This window comes from Anas acuta, chromosome 12 (genome assembly GCF_963932015.1).
Source record: "Anas acuta chromosome 12, bAnaAcu1.1, whole genome shotgun sequence".
Classification (NCBI taxonomy): Eukaryota; Metazoa; Chordata; class Aves; order Anseriformes; family Anatidae; genus Anas; species Anas acuta.
In genome coordinates this window covers 14,116,158-14,144,058 of record NC_088990.1, presented here as the reverse complement: position 1 = coordinate 14,144,058, position 27,901 = coordinate 14,116,158, and the positions used below count along the sequence as shown (strand labels likewise).

At 39.7% G+C, this 27,901-nt stretch overlaps 3 protein-coding genes across 19 annotated transcripts in view; 1 reads left to right on the top strand and 2 right to left on the bottom strand.

Annotated features, from left to right (window-relative positions):
* The window catches only part of ACSBG1 (acyl-CoA synthetase bubblegum family member 1), a 36,552-nt gene extending 23,448 nt beyond the window's left edge, over positions 1 to 13,104 (bottom strand). The window contains exons 1-4 of one of the 12 annotated variants that reach the window (XM_068695500.1): positions 10,373 to 10,875; positions 8,881 to 9,570; positions 3,664 to 3,816; positions 655 to 761 (exon numbers count right to left, since the gene is read on the bottom strand). Coding sequence is in view for 3 of the 12 variants with exons in the window: in XM_068695499.1 (XP_068551600.1) it covers positions 655 to 761; positions 6,994 to 7,043 (157 nt within the window). In the remaining 9 variants the exon portion in view is untranslated. Of the gene's footprint in view, positions 1 to 654; positions 762 to 839; positions 1,428 to 3,663; positions 3,817 to 6,993; positions 7,152 to 8,292; positions 8,848 to 8,880; positions 9,571 to 10,372; positions 10,876 to 12,669; positions 12,885 to 12,980 lie in introns of those variants that run through there. The other 11 variants (XM_068695501.1, XM_068695502.1, XM_068695507.1 and 8 more) reach the window with 11 other exon arrangements.
* Positions 13,105 to 13,199: 95 nt separating this feature from the next.
* On the top strand, positions 13,200 to 18,733 carry DNAJA4 (DnaJ heat shock protein family (Hsp40) member A4). The gene is made up of 7 exons (XM_068695516.1): positions 13,200 to 13,334; positions 14,954 to 15,134; positions 16,068 to 16,172; positions 16,947 to 17,174; positions 17,254 to 17,484; positions 17,954 to 18,054; positions 18,134 to 18,733. Exons 1-7 carry the CDS (start codon positions 13,203 to 13,205, stop codon positions 18,350 to 18,352), a joined length of 1,197 nt encoding a protein of 398 aa, XP_068551617.1. The 5' UTR covers positions 13,200 to 13,202; the 3' UTR covers positions 18,353 to 18,733.
* Positions 18,734 to 19,552: 819 nt separating this feature from the next.
* Positions 19,553 to 27,501, bottom strand: SKIC8 (SKI8 subunit of superkiller complex). Of its 6 annotated transcripts, none has more exons than XM_068695519.1 (11): positions 27,368 to 27,501; positions 27,036 to 27,136; positions 26,901 to 26,928; positions 26,089 to 26,194; positions 25,055 to 25,227; positions 23,810 to 23,958; positions 23,518 to 23,611; positions 22,628 to 22,721; positions 21,859 to 21,951; positions 21,185 to 21,263; positions 19,553 to 19,824 (listed from the first exon to the last, which is right to left on the bottom strand). In XM_068695519.1, exons 2-11 carry the CDS (start codon positions 27,045 to 27,047, stop codon positions 19,735 to 19,737), a joined length of 918 nt encoding a protein of 305 aa, XP_068551620.1. In that variant the 5' UTR covers positions 27,048 to 27,136; positions 27,368 to 27,501; the 3' UTR covers positions 19,553 to 19,734. The 6 variants fall into 6 exon arrangements, with proteins under 6 accessions (XP_068551620.1, XP_068551621.1, XP_068551619.1 ...); XM_068695520.1 differs by having other exon boundaries at positions 27,348 to 27,490; XM_068695518.1 differs by having other exon boundaries at positions 27,328 to 27,487.
* Positions 27,502 to 27,901: the final 400 nt, after the last annotated feature.

Sequence of the window (27,901 nt, the reverse complement as noted above, 5' to 3'; positions counted from 1 at the left end):
TTATTTCTTCAAGATCTGTTTGTAGTCACTACTCCATTTGTCTCCTAGTACAAATAACACCATATTTAAACAAGCACATTTAGATAGCAGTCTCAACAAGGCATCAGAGAGCTCCCTTGGGGCTGCAAATCTTCCAAAGCAGCTGCTTATATTCTGCTTGCAAACCTCCCTTAAGCTGCATGGTAGCAGAGCTCTTTTAATATAACACTGCACTTGGTTTAAACTTGCAACAGTATGCATGTGCTACAATACAATGCAGAACTGACCCAAGGACAGGTACTCCTTCACAGCCCCCAGTTATTACAGCATGGCAAATTCTCGATAGCTACTAGCTGGTAAGCAGGCTGTAATGCCAAAGAACACCAGGATGGGGATGGCTTTGCTGGGGATCAGGCTACTTTTCACTTTTATATAACAATCATCTCAAATACAGACAAAAATCATGAGAAGCTACTGAATTCATGCAAGTTTACAGAAAACTCCTGAAAAGTTTCAATTGCCTGATTCTTTTTTTTGGTGGGTTGGGGAGCGGGGGGTTTGCTCTTCTTATCATAGCCCTGAAAAACAGACAGTTTGCTAAAACAGACACAAACGTTACATGTAAAAATTCTAAAAGGGGTTCCAAGTTTCAAAAATCACCTTTTGTGTGCTTACCTGCTGGCTCTTCTTGGGTCCCTTCTCTTGGGTCTCCTCTCTCATCTTGGGTGTCCTCAAAACAAGTCAGCAAATCTCTGCAGATAGGCTGTGTATCTGTAGATATTCTGAAAGGAGATATAACTATTAAAGATGTAACGCTTAAGCCCACATACTAATATACCCAAAGGAAAATAGGAACACACCTGGCACACAGCTGCAAGGAGAAAATACACTGCAGAATTATGGTTTGTTGGTAAGATGCTCTATCAACACCAAAATGTTGTAAATATCTGGACTTTGGCTGCAACAGTTAAGGCTGGCGTTCTGCATAAATCATTTAAAGTTATTAGTACAGGGACAGCATGTTCCCAAATTCAACTACCAATTTAAAAGGGAATTTCCTATATAAAATTTTTATTTAACTAAAGTGTATGATTACAAAGGTAATATGTAAAAACCTCTACAAAACACACACAAAAGATTTGAGAGTAGAAGTCATTTTAGCATGCCAATTACAACAAAACGAGTTCAAGTTACACAGTGCTGACCAGCCAGAACTCAACAAAGCATACTCCTGTGCAACTCCATTAGCATGAGGGTTTTTTGAATGACAGTACTTCCTGACAGGCTGGGATTTAATGGTGAGGTACCATCCTATCAAATAAGACCCTGTCAGCTGCCTGAAGTCAAGAGACCAGCCCGCCCCTGAGGCAGAGGCACAGCAGGCTCAGGCTGGCTGGCCCAGAGCCTGGCGCAGATCCCAGAGCAGCTCCAAGTGCCTGCAGCTACCGCCCTGTGCTACACCAACTGACTGCTAGAGCATACTGAAGCTCCTCTCACGTATCAGGTGAACCAACAACCGAAATCAAGAGTCTGAACATTCCCTGTAGTGGATTAACAAAGGGAAAAATTCCATTCGTTGTTTCCAAGACCGAATCAGCTCCAGTCATTTCTGTCTTTGCAAACCAGCAGAAGTAATGCATGTGCAACAGGGTACGAGCACAGCAGTGACTGAAGTAACTGACAGACCTCCCGAGCCCTTGCTGTGGGTGAGGATTCTGCAAAATAAAGGCAACCAATCTGAGCTTGCTGGCAGAGCAGTTAGCCTACGGAGAAAAACAAAACAAAACAACAACAACAAAAAAAAACTTTGAACAAATCCAGTGAATACAGCACTGTTTCTTCTTGGAAACAAAGAAATTTAATGGAAGAGCTAAATCTCCCCACTCTGATCATTATGAAATGGCAGTCCTCATGTGCTTAATGTCATACATTAGGAAAAACTGTTATTTGTATGATACTGAGTGTCTGATTAATGACAGTCCATGTTGTGACACTAATTTCTTCCTTTTTTTCTTTTTAAAACTTCAAGAAACTTCGGAAGCACTTCCACAAGCTCTACTTTTTTTGCCCTGATACTTGGAATTTCTGCATACATCTCACATCCTAGGTCAAATACAGTCAGCTCATTTCCTGTGCTTAAGGTTCTCTCCTGATGAAAATACTAAGAATAAAACCTAAAAGAATGAATAAAGTCAACATTTAATATGATAATGAACTGATGATTTCTATGGAGAGCAAAAGTAATTCTTACTTTAACACACCTCACAAAATACACACATTGTCCTATACAATTTGGTTAGAATCTTTTCTCCCGTATTTCAAAATGAGGAACTAGTTCAACATATTTTGGCCTTAATTCTGCAGAGTGCTTCCTTAGATAAAAAACTGTACCAGTGAAATCTGAACTTTGTTACACAGCAGTCAAATTATCATGAAATTTAAGGGGAAGTTGTTAAACTCTATGTGTAGTGGCAAACAAACAGAAAGCTCTTATTCTTTTTGTATTCTTTTGTATATTTTATCACAATTGCTCAACTTCTGTAGCTTTCTCATTGTTAGATTTTTACCAGTGAGCATTAGGGTTTTTTTGTTTGTTTGTTTTAAAGTCAGCTTTCTATAAACTTGCAAAAATATGAGCAGTTGATCAAATGATAAAAGTCTGTGTATATTGTTGATATATTATTCAGTACAAGTTACTTTTTTAGGCTTCAGGATATTTAGTCACAACCCCTTAAATATATACAGAAAGTCAAAATACTTTAAGTCTGGAAATCACATTCACAACTGGTAACAAGGAAGGTTTGAACAAACAGGTTTTTTTGCAGTTTAAACAGTCAGTAGTTTGGGCTACATTTCCATCCAGAATCCACTACTGCTGTCAGGATTTAAGATGATGCCACCATCTCTTCCTCCCTTTCCTGGTATTTCTAATGCAGAAGCTTCTCCCATTGCACAGCTGCTCAGCTCTCATCTCATTCCTGAATCATGTTGTACTACATGGATGGTGTCACCATACAGTGAAAACATTTTTATTAATAAATTTTGTTCTCAGGGAGATTCTTTGTTATCTTAGGGAGAAGATTGTGCAAATCCCCATTTGCACAAGTATTTATTTCTCAAACACACTTTTGTTGCCTTATGCTTTCCCAATTATTAAAAATTAATCTTATTTAAAAACATGCAAATGAGACTGAACTGGAAAACATGCATTTTTTTCCAAGGCAGAAACCTCTTCATAAATTTCATTTTCACCTTTCATTGCTTGCTTCTTCTGAGGATGACTTGTAAATTCTTATAGTTTGGTTGTTTAATTTAAACAGTAATAAAGCAGGTGAAAAAAAAATCTTTCTTCCAATCAGTCTGTGACCAGTGTTATGAAATATTTGTCTGTTTTAACAATTGGACTTTTTTTTTTTTTTTTTTTTTTGCCCCCTAAGCTTTTGTTGCATGGGCAACCTAGCTATATATAGCAGGGCAACCTAGCTATATATAATACACCAGCTTTAATCTACATTGGAGCTGTTTTGGCAGTATATTTCGGGTCTGCATCTGCACTTTCCAAAGTACTTTTCATGGGGTGTTAGGCATTTTCAACAGGTCACTTGGCCATTTTAAGTTAAGATGGAATCATTAAGTAATCACTTGACAATTCTTTTGGCAGCAAAAAGCAATGGGCCAAATTACCTCTGGGTATCTCTGAAAACTTGAATAATCCTGGCATTTTGCCCAGAAACTTCAGCCACTAGCCATCACCATCTGGATCCCATTCATGAGTAATCCTTTCCCGATTTCCCATGCGTCTTGCAAGTGCTGACTCCAATATTTTAAAACAGAACTCTGGGGAGAGGATGTGGGAGGGAGCACAGGACAATAAATTTAGAATCATGAATCTGTCAGAGATCTAGACAAAGACTGTGAAATTACTCAGATTCAAATCTGAGTCACACAACATAACTTGGCCCCCAGGTTTGATAGCTCATCAGATAAATCAAATTATGTGAGCAACACAAACAGCTGAGTAGCAAATACTACATCTCCTGACTGAGAAGCTATTAATTATTTCCTAAAACATTTTTAAATGGTTTCTCATCTTCTATTGCATCAAGAAAAACAGACAGTAATGGCACACAATACTAGTTTTGTAAATCCTAATTTTGTATCACATGCAAAATTGTTCCTATGTTAAGGAGCAAAGTAAGGAGAGTCAGAAGATGTCCTTGTGGTCCTTTACAGAGGTACTGCTGTCTATTATGAGTGGTCTTATTTACCAATTACTCCTCTTTTTAAATTAGGGAAATATTATAATACTTTCCTTATTTGTTCTATTTAAAATTTCCCCTTCTCCTTGAAGAATGGGTTACATTCAGGTTTTAATTAGTTTCATGTCCTTATGAGACTTAAAAAGGGGGCAGCCCAGATATGTGCCACTCTTGCAAAAAGGCTCAGCTGATTAAACAATCAGCTTTCTTCTCAGAGTGCACAAGAAAACCACCTTTCTCAAGTTACTAATATAACTTCTTCCCACACAAAGGTATCTTTAAGAGCAACACAAAAGTTTAATAAAGAACAACGAAGATAAGAGCTGAGACCTGTTTTGCCATATGCCAGACTTGACGCACACCTTCTAGTAAAGCCTATCTTTGTTTGCAAAAATAAAACTTCTTTTTATCTTTTGTATGACTAATTTCCCTCAAAAAAAAAAAAAAAAAAAAAAAAAAAAAAACAAAACAGGCCATTTATTTTGGCAAGCAGACTAGTTCTACAGATAGCTGAGAATTGTGTGGGTGAATAGGAAGGAATACATCAGCCTTTTTACTCTGTTCTACCCTACCCAGCAAAATCCCCCACCTGAGCCTGAAATCTTCCAGTAGCTGCTTCTGTACAGCAATCTGTAGGGATTAAGGCAAAGTTAGGTCATGCAGAACTCATTATTTCCTCTCTTTCTCATTTTTGAGGTCATGCTGATTAAGTTTCAGACTAACCGAAAGTCTTTTTATCTCTGCACATTTTTGCTAGAATCTTATATTTTTGTCTAGTTTTCTCTACCTGAAATCCTACTGCCAGCATGAAAAAAGAAACTTTGCCAAACTTCAAACCACACCAGGTGAACACCACCACTTAGCAGGACAACAAATATGCACCAACTTCTTCAAAAACAAGAAAGCATTTAAGCAAAGGAAACTGAACACATCAAAAGCATTCAGAGTTCTGGTCTGACATTCTTTCAATAGAAATTCAGAAACAAACCATATGCCAAACATTTTTTATTGAAATGAAGTAGTACATAAGACACTTAAACTTCCTGTTTGCAATGGTTGAAAACCACTATATATTTTAGAATTCTTGCAGCAGTTTTTTTAAATAATGGAAACCCAGAACACCTTCTTTATTTAAGCACGTCACAAGTAGAACCATGCTTGGACTAAAACAGAGGCATTGTTACTAATTTACAAAAATCCTACCTTCCTCAGGTCAGTGTGTACATGTATCTACACCAATCCCAAATCAAACTGTTTCATGGGTTTGGGGCAGATTTAAGAATGTCAATCTTGTGTTAAATATTTTACTACTGCAAAAGAAATATATATATATATATTATCAAAAGCTTTCCAAGATTTCTTCAATTTTTTTCTTTTCCATAAAGTCTTTTTCCACAGTTTACTCCTGAGTGTGCTTATCTGGGATTACAAAGCCCTGAATAGAAGAAACCATTATGATAAAATGGACCCCGGCCATCTGTTTACCTGAGAGGATCAAGCAAATCTTTCAAGCAATGTAACATGTAAGTTCTTATCTAAGTAAAAGTGAAGTTAAATCTAACTTAACAGAAAAAAGTCTACCTAATACGATAGTTCAGTACATGGGAATCAATAATTAGTACTCAGTGATACTGACAAACTTACAATAAGAAGCTAAAATATTTCCTTTGAGATTTGTTCATCTATTCTGAAAATCTTGGGCATTTTGAAAAACTCTAAATAGAGATGGGGAGATTTTCTCACAGGAAATATGATTACAGCAATGAAGTAACAGGAAAAGGGAAATGTTTTTTCCCTTTTGTGTTGGCTACCTAGGACAAAAAGAAGAGAGCAGCCGATAGGGTTGTCTTTCATGTAAAAATGTAATATCAACTCTGAAGTAAACCCTTTTAAAAGCAAGTTCCCCACTCCCTGCTCAAAGAGATGGGATACTTTTTAAGGTATCCCATGATTTAAGTTCAGTTGCCTTTGATGGAAAGATGATGCTTAACCACAAAGGCAAATTACGACCTAAGGTTTATTCCCTCAAATTTAGCAGGGAAGAGAGCTCTACATTCATAGCTGCAGCAGGGTATTTTTGAAGGTCCATTCAAAGTATGAATGGTAGTATGTGCAGAGCAAACAGTACCGAACTTTTAGTCTTTGTTGCTGCTCTATTCATTGGAGACACATGAAGGGATGGTTCAGGAACATGACCACTCTTTTCTTTAAGACTATCAGAATTTTGCTATTTTATGGTATTTAAGAATGTATGTAATCTTACCACATGGTTGGAAAGCCATTAATCATTCAATTTACTGCAGTATAAGAGTCTAGTATCTTACCAGCATTTTCAGCTAGCATTCCCTGTCTTTACTAAGCTGTGAGCAACTGAGACACAGGAACTCAATGTACCTCTTGTTGGAACTGCTATACACAAACCTCTGCTGAGCCCATTTCTGGGACTCTGCGCTATAAAATGAACACTACACAATTAGATACAGGCAAATAGGATACAAGCAACGTAGTTCATACTGAGTGAAACAGTTAGGATTAATGCCAAACTAGAAGTTAGCATAGGAGAGTAAATCCATTTAGAATCTTCGTTACAATTTTCTCTCATTTTAGCCTCAAAAGATACTTCTTATTCGGAATCAGATTGAGTCACTATTAAGAAAGTAAGGTTCTTGTGGACCCACATGGTGGTAGAAGATGAATTTAAGTCGTGAAAAACTGGAAAATCAGTTCGTTAATATAAATACGTAAACTACTTTACCCATTTTCATCTTGTGATTTTTTCGGAAGAGTCTCTCCACTGTTAGGCATGCTGACAAACCCTCTAAAGCTGGTGACAAATATGCTAAGAACTGTGAAGGTTGGGCATAAATAAGCCACTTGAACAACAGAAGAAACCAACACTAACTGGTTATTTGTTAGAAAAAAACAACACGTAATAAAGAGGAGGAGACTACAGCTACAAAAGCTGTTTCTTTCTGATTTTAGCATGCTTGAAATGTCGCAGTGCCTGTGAGCTGCTTACTGCTAAACTTTCTTTTTTATTCAGTTTTCTTTAATTATCCATGAGAGGAATTTTAATGAGCCTACAATGCTTTAAGATGCAAATCATTTCTTTTGCCAAGATTTTTAACAAATTAGTTCACAGAAGTTGAATCAATTCTGATTTTTATTACCTCTATTTTCAAAAAGGAACATTCAGCGAAGTTAATTTCTTAAAGAAAACACAGATTAATTACATTAGGAAATGCCTGCAAGTCAATTATACCAATGAAACCCAGTACTGCAACAGCCAAGCACCTCCTCCAGCATCACAGCTACCAGTACTTCATTCACTTCACCAAACGAGGCCTACCATATATTGTAGGAGTTTCTACACATGACTGAACCAATTAGTTCCCAGGATGTAATAAAGTCCAGTTTGTCCACTTAGGCTACTTCTCTACTAATAAATAAAAGCCAGGGAATAGCTCAAGCCACCCACTGTGAGGATCTTCCCTGCAACAGCTTTGGTCTGAGCCAACTGGTATTTCCCCACACAACTGCCACAGACAGAGGGGTAACTTAAGCCACGGGCAGTTACTAGAAGACTGTGTTAATGGCAACCCTTCTCAAAGGAGAGAAGGATGCAAGCTGTGCCCTGCCATTTCCCTCAGAGCCACAGAACATGCTCAAGAATGTTATTTACTGGTACAAAGCCACGTTGATTAGGAAAATGTAGGACTAGTATACTTTATAGATGCTTTATAGATTGATATTTTATTCCAGAGTATTTGCACCATATCCAAATGCCTAATTACTCATAGTGAAATTTGAAATTAAAGGAAAAGAAAGAAAGCTTCACAGTGGGATTTTAAGTGCCCTATTTTCACCACTCACAGAAAGTCACTTAGAAAATCCCTGAACACAGAACAGGGGATATTTCAACTGTAAAAAACACTTTACCTCACAGAGATATGTTTTGTTCTGTTTTTGATCAGGGCTGATTTAATTCCTTTGTTCTGGAATAATTCTCACTTTGCTCCAAGGACTGTTTTCAGAAAGCCCCTTGATATCTTACCTGAGCTTGCAACTAGCTTTCCAGAAGTACTTCAAAGAAAAAAAAAGAAAAAGAAAGAAAAAAAAAAAACAAACCACAGGTTTGAAACTCCGTTGCAAGAAGTCTCACTTTATCTTTTCTTCTGGTCATGTGAAATGTTTTCCTTGCTATGTTAGAGGAAGGAATCCAAATAGATGATCACATTACCTTGTATAACTTGTATCTTGGTGTTGAACAGCTAGTCTCATGGAAGAGAAATGGCTGTTTATGCTCCAAAACTTGTGCTTTCATTTAATAAACAGAAGAAAACATTTCTAAATAGAGTATATATAGAAGAGATCTCTTCTATAACTTAATTTTAACTACAAAATTATGAATGTCATGCTGTAAGAAAAAATTCCACAATGAAATTGTCTTTGCTGTCCTAGTACAACGTTTTTCAGTACTCTTCAAATACATCTAGTAAATGAGGATAACTTATGTAAAGCTCAGTAAGGAATCTTGACCTTCAAACAATTTTTACATGCTGCAGTTTACACAATACTGTTGTTAGCACAGTGTTTTCTTTGATTCCTGTATGCAACACGCATGAGATTGTGCTCAACTCACAGACTGAATTCTTGCAATGGGACAGGCTGCTTCTTCCAGCTGCAGGTGAAGCTTTCTGCGGATTGACAGGCTCACAAAGTTATGAAGGAAATGAAGAGGTGAATAAAGCTCATGTGTTGTTTATGTCCTTTGTTTTACAATCATGATTGGTACCTTCCAGGAATTAGTGTTAAGACACTGTCGCTGCAAACTTGTGCTGTCACAAGATCCCAAACAGAAATATTACACACGCCAAAACAAAGCCGTGCTGTTACCATGGCTCGTAACCAGCTCAACCACAGTGCAGAGATCAGCCGACAGGTGGGTGGAGTGCTTGGCACTCCATTCATATTTGGGATGGGGTGTTTCAGGTTTAATTCACACTGCTGCCATGGCAACATAAAGTTGTCCATTGCTGCATGCTCTGTCATTTCTTCCCTAAGGCAAGCGTGTTTGTCTCACTACAAAACTTATGTTCATTTAAAACAAGTGGAGAAATATACTAATTCTGGATGCTCCTTGCTGTTTATCCCAGTTAGTTTAAGCAGGCCGTTGATTCATGCAGCTGAACAACTATGCGTGATTGGCTTTTTTTTTTTTTCTTGATTTCATGACTGGTAAAAAACTTCTTAATGTAGAACAATGGTTTCTGGTAGAAGCATGATGCTAACCTGGTGGTCCTATTGTTATTTCAGACTTCCAGCACTGAGTCTAAAAACAACAACAAAAAACATAACCAGAAAAAAAGGTCTATAATACTTTTTCAGTTCCTACTTCAAAGGCTTTATGACATTAGAACAAAACTCTAAGCCCAAACAGTACTTTGGTTATGCTGCCAGTAACTCTTACTAGATAAATGTGTACTAAACCACTCCTGGAAGATCAACTAATTTAAGTTAGCTTGGACTAAGCAGTAGTTAAGAGTAGGTGGTTCCATAATGAAAAACCCTAGGCAAGCAACATCTTTCTAAACTCACGCATATGTCTTCTACCAATTCACTTCTAATGAACAAATTCTGATTAAAAATAAAATTAAAAAAGGACAACTTTTACCCTTAGATGTGTTTCCCTACACTTCCAGAACTGAAGAGAATTTATCTGCACTCAAATCAGCATCTTCTTTACCATGAGGGTTGTGAGGGACTGGCACAGGCTGCCCAGAGAAGCTGTGGCTGCCCCATCCCTGGCAGTGCCCAAGGCCAGGCTGGATGGGGCTGGGGGCAGCCTGGGCTGGTGGGAGGTGTCCTTGCCCATAGCACGGCAGTAGAATTAGATGATCTTTAAGGTCTCTTCCAACCCAAACCATTCTGTGATTCTACAGTCTCTAGGCTAAAATGAGGCATCTACTTCACAGACATTGGGCAGGAAAAACGCAGTTTAACCCACGAAACACTTCGCTATCCACAAACATATCCAACTGCCATGTATTTGTATATCAAGAAATTTCCAGTAGCAATCTCTAAAAATGTTTTCTCTCATTGGCCATGCTACAGTGACAGGAATTTCACCTTACCTTTCTGAAAAATGCACTCTGCTTTTAAGGAATTGTTCCACAATCAGAAAAAAAACACCACACCACAGACCAGTTCCTGTAAAGCTGTTGGAGCATCTATACCCAAAGCATCAAAGTTTGCTTTCAACTACAGTTTGTACAGATGGAGGAAGAAAATTGTAAGAAAAAAGCAGTTGTGAATGCACACAAGGAAAGAGCTATTTCTGAGCACCTAGAGAGAAGAATGTGACCCATAAGGTCAAAACAACTGTTGGTTGGTGGACAAACACATCTAGAAACAATTTTGCTGCTTCCTTCTGAGGAAAAGCCTGGTTTAGACTGCAAGCAATGTACAATCTCACAGTTACTCACAGGTGTTTATGTATCCAGTTTCAAATTGTATACAGGCCCAAAACACTCACAGCTGCACAGCCTTAACCAATTAAAATGGTACTATGGAAACAGGTCTCTCTTACTCACTTTGTATTACTATCACTTGAAGTTAATTACTTCAGATTGTCATATATTTTAATTAAAACTTGGCTCTGAAAAATCCTCTGAAGATGCTAATCTCTCACTATAAACTGCCCTAACATCTTAAAACAATGCCATCATTTCCATTTCCTTACAGATATTAGTCTTTTACTTTTCACCAAGAACAAAAATGCTTTCCTAAGAGCTGATTTCTGCCCAAATTATCCTTTCAATATTTCATTCTGTGGAAAGAATTCCAGTACCACTTGAAGTCCACTACATGATACTGTTCTAAAACTTTCTGAAGCATATCTTAAGAAAGACTAAAAACTATAGGTTGAGTATGTTATTTAAAAGGTATTTCTCCTAATGCACTGTAGAAATCATGATATCTGTTTAGGTTTGGATACTGGAAAAATCCAGCTCAGCAGCAAGGAAGGTTGTTGTGATTCAGATTTCACCTTTGTGAGGGACAGCTGAAGCTCCCTTTATGCAAATGTCAGTGCCTTTGAAAACACAACTCCCAAGCACCCAGATTTACCTTTTTTGTTTGTTTGTTTTTAGGTTATTCTTGGAACATCTTTACAAAAAGTCAAGGGTGCTCAAAGAAAGCCCTGCTGCAGACTGGGCTCTGGGACGCCACTTCCAGCAACAGCTTAATTGTTTAGAAGACACAGTTCACTACATATGGTGTGGCCAGGTAAGAGAAACAAACACAGAGAGATTCTGTGAGTATTTCATAAAATGCATACTTCTTACAACCTATAAAGATGATGGATGTTCCAAAAGTCAGGATGGAGGGAACGTTTTGACTCATTTTGTGCTAACAGTGAGAATACCTATTTTAAAACCAAATACAGAGTCCCCTGGTGGTTAAATGAAACAGGCAGTAGGAGCTAATTATTCCCCAAGTCCCAGTCCAGTCCAGTCTTCTTGGAGAGAACAGAGCTTCTCTGCTTTTTTTTTTTTTTTTCTTTTTTTACACCTAGACACAGACTTGGTAAGTAACAAGTGACAAGGTGATTCATAGTGTTGCATGCAGCAGGAAAAGAAGGAAGGAAAAGGAGAGCAAGAGATCGAGTGTTCATCTGAGAAGCAGGTAAGCAACTGCTGGTGATGAACAACCAGCTAGAGAAGCGTTGTGCTCCCCTCAGGTACCGCAATCACTGTGGTTGTCAGAGTAGAGGAACGCAAACAATAGTGATGGACTGACACCACTTCCATTTACTCGAACCCCAAACACCAGCCCTTGCTACTTTCCCTGCTAATTCTTTGACTAAATAATGAGTTAGGTGTCCCAGCTGGCTCCAAAGATGGAGAAAACGAATGCTTGATAGTAACTATAACCTGATAGTTGATTAAAAGAACACAAAGCAAGAGGCCCAATGCTCTTCAGCAAAAACCCACAGCAGAGCAGCTTCTGGCAGGGTACTCACCAACAGCTGTGACTGTGAGCGCACTGACCAGAGCTCTGAGCTGCCCTGTCCTTACAGAGGGTTACATTTATGCACACAGGGGTTCCTGCCCCCCACAGCCATGCACTGCCTGCCTCTTTGCAACTTGCTTCAAATTGACCTTTGAAATTCAATTTTTGGTGAATTCACGATGTGTTTGCAAAGCCTCTGGAGCATTCAGCTACTGCAAACCTGTTCACTGGTTTAACGTTACAGCTAACTTATCTTCAAGGTAAAAACTACTGAAGATTATTTTTTTCCCCAAAAAATTAAATTCCCACCATACAATTTTTTTTCTGTAGTCATTTTTGGAAGTTTCTTTACTTGCTTGCCAAGTAAATCTGTATCACAAGTTTGCGATACAGATTTAGGTGCTTTGCTGTTACTAACCATGCACCCAGAGGACAGCGGTTACCGACGCTGACCCTGTGGCGCTGAACCGTTCCCTTGGTCACTGCTTGGATTTTTCCCTGCTCCGTGCCCTCAGGAGCGCCTGCCCGTTACCAGGAGCGGGACACACACCGAGCAGGCGGCGGCGGGGCCAGGCAGGGCCCCGTAACTCTGGCTCCGAGCCCGCCAGCCCTGACAGGAGCGGCCGCAGGGCCGGGCGCTGAAGGGGCCGGGCCCAGCGCAGCCCCCCCGAGGCCCCGACGGGCGGTGGCGGCGGCTGAGGCCTGGCCCGGCCCCGCCCCGCCGGTTACCGGCGGTGACGTCACGCGCAGGGATTCTAGACCGTTCCAGGGCCGTGACGTCCGGCGGCGTCATTCCAGAAGATTCGGCCGGCGCCGCTATAAAAGGCGCGGAAGAGGCGGGGCTCGCGCAAAGCCGGGCGGGCGGGCAGGCGGCGGGGACGGGAGGCTGCGGCGCTGAGCGGGGCGGCGGGCCTGGGGCCGTGACGGGCGGTGAGCGCAGAGCAGGGCACCATGGTGAAGGAGACGGAGTACTACGACATCCTGCAGGTGAAGCCCACCGCCTCCTCCGAGGAGATCAAGCGCGCCTACCGCAAGCTGGCGCTGAAGTACCACCCCGACAAGAACCCCAGCGAGGGCGAGCGGGTACGGAGCCGGGGCCGGGAGCGGGCCGGGGGGCGCGGCGGGGCTCGGGGCTGCCTGGGCCGGGCGGGCCCCGCGTGGCCGCCGCCTGCAGGCCTCGGGGCCCCTCCGCCGGGGGTGCGGGGCCGCGGGGCGGCCTCCAGGTGGCGGCTCCTGGGGCTGGCGCGGAGCTGCCCGGCTCCCTGCCGCCCGGGGGAGCTCCTCTGCTCCAGCGCTGCCCCAGCACGACCACGGACGCAGCGCCCTTCCTGCGGCACCCGGGATGAATGAAGGGTGCGGGTGTGCAGAGTGGGTGAAGAGGCCTCGGCTTGGCAGCAGGCCTGGTGCTCGACCGCGGCAGGAGGGCACGATGAGGAGGAGAAGGGGGTATCGAGGCTCCTTCCCCTGGGCACTGCTCTCACCATTCCTTACAGCTGCCAGGAGGAGTTCACTCTTAGCAGTGATGCTTTTTGAAGCAGGTGAAGCTAGAAGGACTCCTGCTGCCTTAATGGTCATCGTGCTGTATTGGATGTTGTGAAGGTCAAAGCTGGATCCACCTGCCAGCACTACTGTGCACGTTGGGGTTGCAGTGGATGGATTTGTGCTTACGAACAGCATGAGTTCTAAAAAAAACACAAATGCAGGTGGATAGGGTAACTACCCAGAGGAAGCCATTCCATTGGGCTGAGCCATGAGTGGACTGTTTACAGCACATCTGTTTTATTTAAAAAGAGAGACCCACTCAGCTTCCTACATTGTGTATGAGAATAAAGGAGCACCACAACTGGAGACCTATGGAAAACAAACTTGATTTATAGGTTTATTTACATAGAAATGGGTCTGATAATTAATACCCTAATGTAAGAAAGGAAACACAATAATTGTGCATGTAGTATAGTAATTCACAAACCTAAACTAGTTAAATAGTAACATAGGCCAAGTTAACTTCTAATGCTTTTATTTTTGGTCTGCAAGTTTACCTGGTCATAAGCAGATCATGTTGAAAATGAGCAAGCTGAACAAGCCATTTCAGCCCATTTTTCAATGCTATTTTCTATTACTATTTTAGTAATAAGATTTAGTAATAGAAGCCTTTGGATGGCTTTTTAAAGAACGTCACATCTGGATAAGGTTGATGTTTTGATTTGTATTCTAATTCGTTCCATTTGTAATTACACCAGTGCTTTGTCACTTAAATATTTGCTTAATTTTAGCTGAATATAGGAGCTCAGCAGCCATTAAAGATCCCTGTGTAGCTCTAGAATGACTAGTGCTGCTGTGGCCAGTGAGCATCCAGGGACCCCAAAGACTTAGGGGATAGCATCACATCCCTTCCTAAACAGGTTTGTTAGAGGTGTATCATGGCTGCAACCCATGAGCATCAAAGGGGCAGTTTGCATATGCCTGTAAGTTGGATGTGACTCTAAGTTTGTGTGTAAAATGCTGGTGGGTGGGAGGGAGAAGACGGCTATTTTTCCTGGACAAAAGTGTATTATTAGGCTCTATTGTTGAGGGAGTTTACTCTTGGAAAAAACAAACACTGCAAGAGTATTGTAGTGGCTCAATCTGAAGATTGAGTTGCACGTGAGAGGGTTACATTTCCTCTTGGTCATAGTTGTTCAGAGCTTCTTTTTTCTTTTTAGTTTAAACTCATATCCCAGGCATATGAAGTTCTGTCGGACCCAAAGAAAAGGGACCTCTATGACCAGGGTGGGGAGCAGGCTATTAAAGAAGGAGGCCTGAGTGGCGGCAGCTTCTCTTCACCCATGGACATCTTTGACATGTTCTTTGGTGGTGGAGGCCGAATGAATAGAGAGAGAAGAGGTACACAGTTCTAAACAAGTTCTAGAAATTCTAACCATGCACTTAAGCATAAAACACGTGTGCTCTGGTACTGCTGTTCTGCTAAGTGCACATAGTGTGGGTTTTATTAGTTGAATTGATAGATCACGTAACCTATGAATTTTAGTTAATCTAGTAGTAAGATTCTAATAAAATAGATAACATGATGTAGCCATAGCAATCTTATTACTTGTGCTTATTTTATTTTTGTTAAAATGGGTATGGGTAATTTTTAGGGGAGGGGGGAAGTACTTGTCAAGATGGCTAGCAGATAAGTTTTAAGTTATCTTCTTTCTAAATTTGTGCCTCACCTGCTCATATGCTTTGGGCAACTTGCTTCAAAGGACACCATCAACTTAAGTTAATGTTGAATCCCATGAAAAGATTTGGGAGAAATTATGTGGCACTAAGTACATACTGTTGCCAAAAGCACAATGATTTCTTCTTGTTCATTCCCAATGTCTGTTGGAAGAGCAAGTAGTAACTTGCTGCCATGTCTTTGAAATCATGCTATGAAGTGGCATGTAAATATATAGGTAGGCCTAACAGCAATTTCTAAATTGACTAGATCTGAAGCTGGTAGTGTCCTTGCATCTTTCTGTTTTGGTTAAGCTTATAAAATTATGGGGAGAAGGAGGGGTCGGGTGGCTTTAATGATGCTTTACTTAACTACAGCTCAACTTTGTTCTGACCTAAGTGGGTGCAGCTTAGTGGAAGCTGATGGAACTGCACATGCTTTTAAGGGGGCTGAGCTCTGTTCAAAGTCTGGAATTAACATTTCTTCAGTGAGACTGCATGTATGGACAAGTATAGAAGCCTTTAAATAAGCATTAGTCCTCCCAGTAGCTGGGAGGACTAATTTTTCTTTCTCTGTTTTTTCTTTCTTTTTAATTTTTCTTTCTCTGTTTTTCCAAGGCAAGAATGTTGTGCACCAGTTAGGTGTATCTCTTGAAGACTTATATAATGGTGTTACAAGGAAACTGGCACTGCAGAAGAATGTTATATGTGGGAAATGTGAAGGTAAAATAAGCAGTGGTTTCAAGCACCTCTTATTCCAAGATTTTCTTGAATAACATAGTGGAGGGCTGGGAACAAAGTATGATTTTTTAATATATTTTTCTCTTCCCCCCGCCCTGAATCAGGCTGCTTTATGTCAATCTTTATTCAAGAGTAAGGCCCTCTTCCTAGACAGTGGCGTTAACCTATTGCTCTAATGGCAGACTTGAAGTCTATAAATTGTCATCAAGAGCACCTTTATTACATACTTGAATCGGAAGCTTTAATCAACAGCTGTTTTGTTAAACTTTTTCTTGAATAATTGGCAGTAGAATTGTAGCTAGGGTTGTGCAACTCGTTTTACACCTCTTAAGCATCCATAATGCCTGATCTTCACTGAGGTAAATCTTAATGTAGCCTTGTATCTTAGTATGTTTTTACATTTTTACTGAACCAATTCTTACCAAGGCATTAATGGAAAATGTAGCTGTGGAAGGCTGTACGTTGATGATTCATTCAAAACCAAGATAATGGGGGAAGGGGGGGGGAGAGAGCTGGTGGTGCAGGGACACTATTAAATGAGCTGTGAGTAGAGAAGTTGGCTTTCTTTTGTATGTTAAAACTCCTAACTTGTGGGACATGTTTGTCATGGAAACTAAATTCTAATTAAATTGGAATTGCATTACAGAACTACTTAAGTTGCCTAAAGGTTCTCTTGAAGTCAGTGAGTTGTAGCTTGACTATTGTAGAATAACTTTTTTTTTCCCCTGAGATCACCTTTAACTTCTTCTGTTAAAGGCTATGGTGGAAAGCGAGGGGCAGTAGAAAAGTGCCCTGTGTGTAAAGGAAGAGGAATGCAAGTTCTAGTTCAGCAGATTGGACCTGGCATGGTACAGCAAATCCAAACTGTGTGTCCAGAATGCAAAGGCCAAGGTGAAAGAATAAACCCAAAGGACAGGTGTGACAACTGCAATGGCTGTAAGGTTGTAAGAGAGAAAAAGATCATAGAAGTTCATGTTGATAAAGGTGAGAGACGTTTATTTGTTCTGCATCCCTAATCCCATTTTAATAATTCTGTTGAGAGTTCACTGCTTTTCTTCTGCAGGTATGAAAGATGGTCAGAAGATAGTATTTCATGGAGAAGGTGACCAAGAACCTGATCTGGAGCCTGGTGATGTTATAATTGTACTTGATCAAAAGGATCATGCTGTCTTTCAGAGGCGAGGGCATGACTTAATTACAAAAATGAGAATTCAACTCTCAGAGGCTTTATGTGGCTTCAAAAAGACTATTGATACTCTTGACAACAGAGTTCTTGTCATATCATCTAGGCCAGGTAGGTCTTCAGAATTCTGATGCCATGCAAACCGCTTGTCTTCTGGACTGTGCTAGAGCTGCTTCTTAATCAACTGTTGCAACAAATCTAAACTGTACTTTTGCAGTCGCAGAGTCAGGAGTGGCAAAACTATGAACTGAAACTCTGCATGCAGAATTACAGCTAATGCTGTCAAATGCTTAGGAAGTTGCTACTTCAGTTGCAGGATAGACAGGCCATGAGAGGCCAGAAACTTACATATTAATCTGTGAATTCAGCCTGGAGGCTGTTCTAAGAAAAGCTGATTTGCCTACAGTAGAGGAAATACTCAAGATGAACTTCTATTTGGTGTTTTGATCCCTTTGCTTTGTTTTAGTGTGTTTCAGTATGCGTGGTTTTCTGTAGATTGCTCTGTAACCTAAAGTTTATTTTTATTGGTTATGAAACTCCTGTCATGTAAGATTGCTTACAACTCCTGACCTTTGTGCAGGTGAAGTGGTAAAGCATGGTGACCTAAAGTGTATCTACAATGAAGGGATGCCTATCTACAAATCCCCAATGGACAAAGGCAGTTTAATTATACAATTTTTGGTAAGTTAACTACTTGCTTTTTGTAGCAAAGAAATCTATTAGCATCAGGAGTAACTATTTGTTTAAAAAAAAATTGTAGGTCCAGTTCCCAGAGCACCACTGGCTTCCAAGGGAGAAACTCAATCTGCTGGAGGCTCTGCTTCCTCCACGAGAAGATGTTATGATTACAGATGAGATGGATCAGGTAGACCTTGAAGATTTTGACCCTAGTGAGCAAACCTACCGTAACAGTGGGGGAGAAGCATATGAAGAAGATGAAGAGGGTCCAAGAACAGGTGTACAATGTCAGACATCTTAAAGCAAGGTGGAATGGCTATCATCTAAAATGTAAATTTTCACAATGAAAACTGCATGGCTGTAATAGCCACTGCTTCTGGTTTTTGTGTTCAGCAAATTGAGTTGCTGCGCTGTCAGTATCACTTTTTTTGTAACTAATTTATATTGTGTTCTTGTCTTTATATATAAAGCAAACGTCACACAGCTGAGAACCAACTGAGTTGGTATACATTTTCTTGTGCTGTGAAGGTTCTCACTTTATTTCACCTATGCTATTTATATAAGACTCTGGCAATACTGCTAAGAAGTGGAGTGTCTTATGTAAATATTTTCATACTGGAAATTAATTTCATAGAATAAAACATAGCTAAAGTTACTTCTAATAAATAGAACTTCACATTTTGTTTTTTCTCTTCGTGCTTTGTAAGCTAGTCTTCTTAAACATGTTTCTCTAAGTTCCTGCTCCTTTGTTCAACTAGTTCAGATGTCTTTGTGTATGCAGTCCATTAACCAGCTAACTGTATTTCAAGAGTATTTTATTCCTGCCCCACTACTTCATAATACTGTTTTCCTGTCTCTTCCTTTTCTACAGATGAGAGTAGGCTTTTTTCATCACCTTAACTCTTAAGTGTAACAAGAAAATTATGAAGTATTTCTCTGTGTATACAGTGCTTGACTTCAGAATGATTTAACCAGAGGTACTTCCCCCTCAAAAATGACTTTTTTCAGAAACTGATGCTCTTCATCTCAGGCTTTCCTAGAAGGTGTTGTGGCTGTACAACAGAAGGCTATGCCTTGCATATACTGTTGGTGCTTTGTACTGTGCCAAGATAGCAAAGTAAAATTCCATTTCATCTGTTTTTATAAAAGCAGACTTTGTACTGAAGTAGGGTTGAGAACAAGTAGTACCCATTAGTGAAATTAAACCATGATGAAGGTGCCACCTGTCACCATACAATGGCTGGAACAGGTGTTCAACTTAAATGACCCTATCCCACACAGAGGACCAACACTAAGATGAACGAAGGCTATCATAATCTCAGTCACTCTTCCTTTTCCTAAAATAAGCTTGTTCAAGCTGGTCAACAATTTCTAGCTCTAGTCTATTTATGTGGGAAAGCCAGGAAGCTAGATGAGATACCAGTGGTAGATTAACTGAGCAGTTACCTCATCCATGACTGTATATTTCCAAAAATACATTTTTCCAAGGATTAGTTACAAGTTACTTGCAACTATAGCTTTTATTTTAAAAAAGTAAAGCTTTCTTTCATGCTCAACAATAAAGATTGCATATAAATTTCTGATTTTCAGTGGGAAATCAGATCAGCATTACTAAAATGCTTTTTATAAAATAAACAAAAACAAAAACCAAAAAAACAGGATTGCAGTGTTAACCAAAGACATTTAAACAGGACAATCATAGATATGGATTTCTTTGTCATTTCCAACAGATACAATTTTGGACCCACTTCCATTGTATTTCACTCCCCAAACCTGCAAATAGGACATAGAGAAGATCATAAAGGGGAGGTACTGAGACAAAACATTTATTTATCTTTGCAACAAATAATGTATATCAACTACAAGAAGCAAAAGAGGATTATTTAAGAACACCCTCTCAGAGCTGATACAGTTACGATTCCTGCTTTAACAAGTGATAAGGCTCGTAACAGGGGATGAGACCTCTAGCTGCCTGGTAAATTCTTGCTTTCCACTTCCATTGACTACAGATCATGCAGCCTTAAGATACTTGGAAAAATACCAAAGTGTACTTGCCCCAAGTAGCATAAATCTGTCTTAACGTTATTCACTCTTGGCTCCCATCTTTTCCTGAGTGTATTTTGAAGTGCTTTTCATGCAGACTGAGCAGCAGTGTATGATAAAGAATGACCTAGTTTATCCTTGGGTTAATTGAGAGCCATTTACTTACCAATGCAAAAGCAAGAGAAGTTCAGGTCAGTCCTTTGGCTTGAGCTAAAAACTTATAAACCTGTAAATGACTCTCACTCATCCCTTTTATTAGGATAACATCAGGAAGAATGAAGTCCATCCAGCACATTAATACAAGATTACAAAATAGCTGTATCAACATGTTTTGGGGGAAATCTCATACGCCACTTTTCTATCTAAAAACCAGAGGGATCAAGTGTTCCAGGGGGCTGACATATCCCTGCCTTCCACAAGTCCATGTAATTACAACTAAAACAACACTAGAAATCCAGTTATGCTTGGTATCAAAATCCTCACAGATGTAGATAACTGAAAAAGGGGTTACCAGCAAAAAAGTATTGTGGAAGAAAGAGTCTAAATAAAATATGCAGGAATTTCCATTCTTAAGTCTTCTCTTAAACATTAAAATACAGCCTTGTTCTACTTAACACCTGGCATTTGGGGAAAAAAATAAGCTGGTTCCTAACCTCTTTACTCAATTATAGCTTTTCTTCAGCAAAAATAAAACAGTTTCAAGGATGGTTTGAAACATTTTTTAAAAATACCATCCTTTTAAATAACTCCTTCCCCCTACACCTGCACACACTCTGTAAGTGATAAAAATAAATAAGACCATGAAGATAAAAAATACAGTCTGATAAGAATCCATTTGGCCACTCAGGAGTGCCCTTGTTTGGACCTGTAAAAATGGGTTCCATGAAGAGCTCAACCTATACCACTCTTGGAATATTAGATTGATACTAAGTGCCTAAAAATAGCAGCTTTTAAGATTTCATTATAGTAAGCTGAAGTCCAGCTCCACTTTTAAGCACAAGCACACACAACTGCACAACTTAAGTTTTCCTGTTTACAGTGATTTAGGTAAAGTGATGGTAGACCAGACAATATTAAGCTCGTAACATACCTGATCTTGGTGGTCAGAGAAAGTGTGAACACAGGTTCTTGTTCCGGCATCCCAAACTTTTACACTTTTATCAGATGAACTGGAAAAATAATCAAAATTTAAGTTAATAGATTAACTAGTTTAATTCAGAGCTTAAAAGATAGGGATAAATTAACAAAGATTTGCGTCTTCTACCAGGTCCAGTAACCTTTAAGATACATCACTGTTTCAGTATCTGCAGTATGAAAATGAGGACTCCTGTTTTAGTCAGAAAATTCTTTGAAAATTCTTTATCCAGAGATCAAGAAATGCTTATTACATATACCAGGTCTCCCAACTGTCTAAGCTGTTTTAAGTGGCAGTTCAACTCAATCAATATGTACTACATTAGGTTGTACTTGTTTTTTAACAGCAGCTTTTCAGATATTTAGAATCAAATTGCCCTTTTTTTCGTTAAAGTATTTTTCACTTGTAGGGAACTACACTGCAGTGAGATGACTTACACTGTAAAATAGTATTGACTACAACTGCTATTACATCACAAATCGGCTTGAGTCTTTTATTGTTATGTTTGCTATTCCATTACAAATTTCACTGCAATTTGAACACATCTACTTTCTGATTAATCTCCATTTATAAATATAAAACTTGTTTTTTTTTTTTTAATAAGCATAAGAGTTTAAAATCCTCATTACCTGGAAACAAAATGGGTATCATCAGGACAAAATGCTACATTTAATACCCAGGATCCATGACCACTTAATGTGCCAGCCAAGTTTGCATGCTGTCTGTAGAAAGAACAAATTTAGAACACAGAATTGTAAGATCAACATTTGGTTTGTGAATTCCAGGGAGAAAGCAACTAGAATATACTGTAATCAGTGCAGTCACAAATAGTTCAATGGAAGGATCACGGAAGGAGGACATTTTTTCAACCAAGCTGTCTTGTGTTGCAATAGGTTCTGGTTTTCCATTTCCAAACTTAAAACCAGGTCACTACAAAGATGCATAGGTGGACAAAACAATTTGGCCTGGAAAACTTCTACAAAGAATGCACAGTAATGCAGGTATAGAGGAGGGAAGATGACTGAATCAGTGCCTTTTCCTTCCCAGGAAACTCCTCCAATTTTTGGCACAATGCAAGAGAAAAAAAAGTAAACAATGTCACTTCAGGTAGGTACAGATGTTTCTGATGTGTAAACACAAACACACAGGACAGATATACAAAACAATTAACCTGTTGCTTACAGGGGAAATATGAGGAAAACTGATTTCAAACTAAGACTATCATCTACCTATGTACTTCTTAAAAACTAGAAGATTTAATATTTTATTATTTAAGCTAAGGTTACTTATTCAATAAAGAATTGTCCAAAAGACGAAGGGAATTTTACATTTTTTACATCCTCAGCTTTTTGGAACAGTTACTTTACTGTTAGCATATCTTGCAAAATGAAAACTCACACATCGTAGATTTTGATATAGCCGTCATCTGAAGCAGTTACAAGTAACTGAGAATCTGGAGAAAATGTCAGTGAACGAATAGGCATCGCATGACCTGAAATTCAAAGTTTTACATGGCTCAGAATTTATCTCTACTGCTTACTAATGACAGTAATACTAGTGAGAGTTACATCAGAACAGCATTCCCTGTTAAAAGAAAGCAACTTCTCTATGCGTCTGCTGGCTTCTTCACACAACATACAATGGAAACTGGCAATAATTCTGAGCTTTGAATGTTAAAGCATGTCCAAGGCAACACAAAAGTACTCTTTTCAGCTGAGGATCTTAATTAGAAGTGATGTAGGAAAACATAATTTTCTGATCTCACAATGCTTTCTAATATGACAAGCGTCATGTTTTCTAACATGATTTAATAATGTTTGAAGTTGTTGGGTTCTATATTATGCACTGGGCAGAATCTGCATGAACAGTAAAAGCTCACACCTTAAAAATGCGTATCTTTTACAACATAGTATGTTCAGTTGTTTTCTGAAACAAGAATACTTTGCTATAAATCTGATACCATATTCAAAAGAAAAATCACATATAGCAGCATAGATTCGGCTTAGTCTCACTTGTAGTGCACTACAATACAAGAAGCAACTGCAATTTGAGAAATGAATTAAGCATTACTGACTTGATATTTTAAGATAGGGATGGGATTTATGCTACAAGCCTGAGTTTACAGTTTGCCTCTTATTTTGCAAATTAAGTAAATGAATAAATAAAACCTAATGGACAAAAACATAAATTCATTTATGCTGTGGCTGTTGTATCCAACTCTGACTTATATCTTTCAGTTTTCCTGAATGAAACCAGAACTTAGGTACTGCAAATAGGCAAACCATTACCTTCTAGCGTGTGCAAAAGTTTTCCAGTTGCAATATCAAAAATATTGATAATGCCATCTATCGCTCCACTGGCTAAGTATTTCCCATCTGGACTCTGTAATAAAACACAGCAAGTATGCATTTAACAACTGTATGAATTTATGCTATGTACCTCCCCTCCCGATGCTCTTAGCGGCTTGTCACAAAGCACGGTCGACAATATCACATAGAAATAAAGTGATGAAAGAAAAAAAAAAAAGGCTTATAACATATTACCACATATTTCATATAAGAGATGATCAGTTGTTCTTACATATGCAATGCTAAGGATGAACTTTCCTCTGGTATCCAGAGAATATTCTTTTTTTCCAGTTTCAGCACCAAAAATATTTACTTTTCCCACATGACTTCCTGTTGCAAGGTACTGGGAATCAGGTGAAAAAGCCAGAGACCAAGCATCAACTACATTAAAAAATAACAACAACAAAAACAAACAAAAAAACAACATTCAGTTATCTGAATACTGTTGTTAGTCCTTATCCAATGTCAGTTCAGAACGCATATGTTTAGACATTTATCCCTGGCTACTCTTAATACTCCAAACTCTACTAAATACTCCAGGAGCATACAAGCTCATTAATGTGAACTTCCTTTTAATGGAGTAAAGCATGAGATATTTATTTAAGTTTAGTGAAAGATGACATTTTCTACTAAGATCTCAAGTTTAGTAGCCCCTACTGCAACAACAAATTTAGCATTTAAGGCTGCATATGTTAAGTATAAACTCATTCTTTTCTCCTCATGCTGACAGGTATTGAACCAGTGTAAGAAAGCAACAACTAGCAGTTAGCAATGCACATAAGATGGAGAAGAATCATGCAGATATATGAATGTAACGTGGATCAACATGTGTTACAAGTGAATTAAAAAACCTTTCAGAGTAATATAATATATTTATCTGGCACAACGTAATTCACAGATTTTTCTATATTCTTATGATTAATTACCTAAAACACTCCAAGATTGTTCTTAATTAAGGGACTGCCAATGGATCAATGAAGTAACAATAAAATCTTAGGCCGTGTTCCAACTCAGAGAATGCAACATCAGTCTAGACTTCAGCTTTCCCCTACTTTGACTTGTTCCCTTAGGCTTGGATGTACTGCATAAATAAGCATCACATATATGGCTTAAATTCAATTCAGATATAACTAGAAATCAAGACTCAGACTTTCTTTGTAAACCAGTCTGAGTAAGTGTTTGGATCATTTTTTAAAATACCTTTATATTAACGTATGTGTAAGAGCAAGCTGGTTTCCATTCTGCTTTATCTAACAAGAAAACATATCTAAAAAAGGGTAAATAGTGTAAAAATGTAAAATCATCTGATATTACTTTATGTTGAGCTGATAAAAATCACTCAGATTTTAAGATTCTGCAAATCAAGAAAGATTTTAAAAAATCCCAGTCATCTCATATACCCTAATTATACAATGTACAGTAGTTACCACCTAGGTTTAGGAAATTTCTTACACGCAGATTAACACTGATATCTTACCAGGTCCAGCATCTATTGACTTGATCTGTTTGCCAGTTTCTAAATCCCAAAGGCGAATATGGGCATCTAGGGAGCTGGATGCTGCAATGGAACCTGTGTGGCTGATATCCACAGATACCACACCTAGTTGGTGACCCTCTAACGTCCACTGTAGGTTCAATTTTTCACCATTCCTTTTGTTAAAGGGAAAGAAAAGGCCAGTTATGAATAGCTGGAGGTACTTAACTGAAATCCAACCTCAGATAAAACAAATAAACAAATTAACCCACACTTCTCAATTCTTGTCAACCAACAGAAGTAACCATGGAAAGTGAGGACAGCTATGCACAAATTGCTCACTGTACTCAAAGAAAAGAAACAACAAATCATTTATCGTATTTCTGAAAAGCATGTACTTCATTTTAAGTTTGCAAGGAGTCCCACAGAAATCTCCATCACACAGCAGTATATGACTACTTGCACAGCAGACCCAATCTGCCAGCACAACATGAAACAATGACTAACATTTTTAGAATATCACACAAAGCTAGTCAAGTAACTAAAGTGAAGCACAGACTTAATATTGCTCTGGCTAAGTGAGAGGAAAACATTGCAAAAGTACACTTCAGTGTCACTTGTATGAGGATTATGAAGATATATTTCTTTTTTTTTTTTTAAGTAAGAAAGGAAGGTAACATTTTCTCTTTTACTTTGTTCTCATTATTCCTTTCACAGTATATATGCACCCAATGCATTGTCTCATAAAAGCTTCATTTCTAATTCTTTGGTTTCAAAATGCATCAAGTTCTACCATTCTCTAGCAGAAGACATATAAAATTCAATGTATATTTTCAGAAGGGTTTGTGTTCTTCCCAATTTAAAGCACATTGGAACACTACCACTCCTGTAAAAAGCATGTACCAATGAAGATAAGCTTGCTCAAGAGCTGTGCCATGCTACCTGTTGTGGAAATTTAAGGTTGCTTTAACTCCACACTGACTACTTCCCAGGGTTAAAACCGGTTTTAACCATTCAGTATGGAGCAGTTCACTTACCACTTCCAGACCTTCACTAGATCGTCCAAAGAACCAGAGATCACAATTTCAGAACCATCCTTTTTGTTCTTTCCCCAGGCAACTGACCAGATGTCATCATCATGAGCTAAAAGAGAATATAAACATAGAAACTAAAAGTTAAAGTGGTTTCTTTTGATGGAAGATAACAACCAATTTTTACTTCCCATTATAGGCTGGACACCTATGTAATATTCAGAGCAGATAGCCCAATTAATGTCTTGACATGACACAGAGTAATTCAATTTAAACCAGGAAACTGCCCTTTTTTGTGTTCTTTTACAATTTTAAGATTGCTCTGACAAAGGTCTATATTGTAGCTGTATTTTGACATTTTTATGAAAGGAAGTTTTAAAGCATATGCAGCTGGTTTATCAGGCAAAAACCATGGAGTTTTTTTATCATAAGTCTATTGCATCTGCTGCAGCAAGAACATGCTACTCTAGTCACAGTACCTACAGACTTCTCCTGGGACTACTTCAGTATGAGAGTCCAATCACCAAAAAAAGTGACGTAGGCTTTGGTAATGCTAAAATTGCCTGTTTAATATTAGCAGCAGACCCCCTTGCACTTCATGTCTATCAGTGCTCTGGGAGCCTTATCACTGCTTTTATTGTTTCAAGGCACACAAGGTCTATGTTTACCAAGGTCACTGTTGAAAAACTGCACAGATATGTTTAAGCTATTCAGATTTACATGTCATATAAACATAACCCAGGTGATCTCAGACACATATCTGCTTTACATTGCCCAAGGAAGCCAGTATTATTTAATAAATATTAGTGTCTTCTCACCTTGCTCTTGCTTGAAGAGAATACCGTACTAGAAAGAAAAAATAATTAGTATTATGCATAAGCAGCCTAAAAATATATATATAGTATATATATCAAACCAACAATTACTTCACTTAAAATTAAGTTCTCATTTACCTGCGTGGTCATGTCTTTATGGAAGCAATCTTAGCAGGAATGCTCTGGAAGGAGAAAACCCATTAGGCTCAACAATAAGACTCAGGCTCAGAAACACCGCTCTGCAAGGACAAAACGCGGTGGGCACAGGCGTCAGGCGTGAAGAAAGCGCTGCCCTTGGGGCACCCCCGCCTCCCCACGGGACCCCCACCGCCGCCACCACCACCACTCCTCCTTCACGGCCACAGCACGCCCTGAGCTACCGGGCCGAGCCGCGACGGGCCGCGAGGCACCGGGACGCGCCCTGAGGTACCGTGAGGGGCCGTGAGGTACCGGTCCGAGCCGTGAGGTACCGGGAGGGGCCGAGCCGGGCCACCGGGATTTCTGTCGCCGCCGTCGCGCAGTGATGAGGCCTTCTCGGCGCCGCGACGATAGAGAGGGGCGGTGGCGGCGCCGCGCTCTCTGCCGCCGCCATGTGGCGATGGAGGCTCCGCTCCCCGCGCCTCAGCTGAGCAGCGCCGCTGAGGTAACGCGGGGCTGAGGGCTGAGGGCGCCGCGGGCTGGTCCCGCCGCCTTCACGCGTCCCCTCCGGCTGCTGCAGGTCCTCGGGGAGCGCCTGTCCCTCCCTGGCTGCCTGGCGGCGTGGCCGGGACGCTGCCACCTTGCCGCTGATGGGCAGCAGGCTGCTCGCCGCCCGGCCGCCCCCGGTTCTCCCGCTCGTCACACGCAGGCAGCGACCCCAGCGGGCTGAGGCATCAGCCACTGTGCTTGTAGCTGTCCTAAAGCAGTCAGCGTTTTTTGGGTGGCCTATAAAAAACAATAATGCACTTTAGTGTCGTGAGGGCAGCTGTGGGAAACGTGAGGGACTCGGGCAGCAGCAGGGCTGG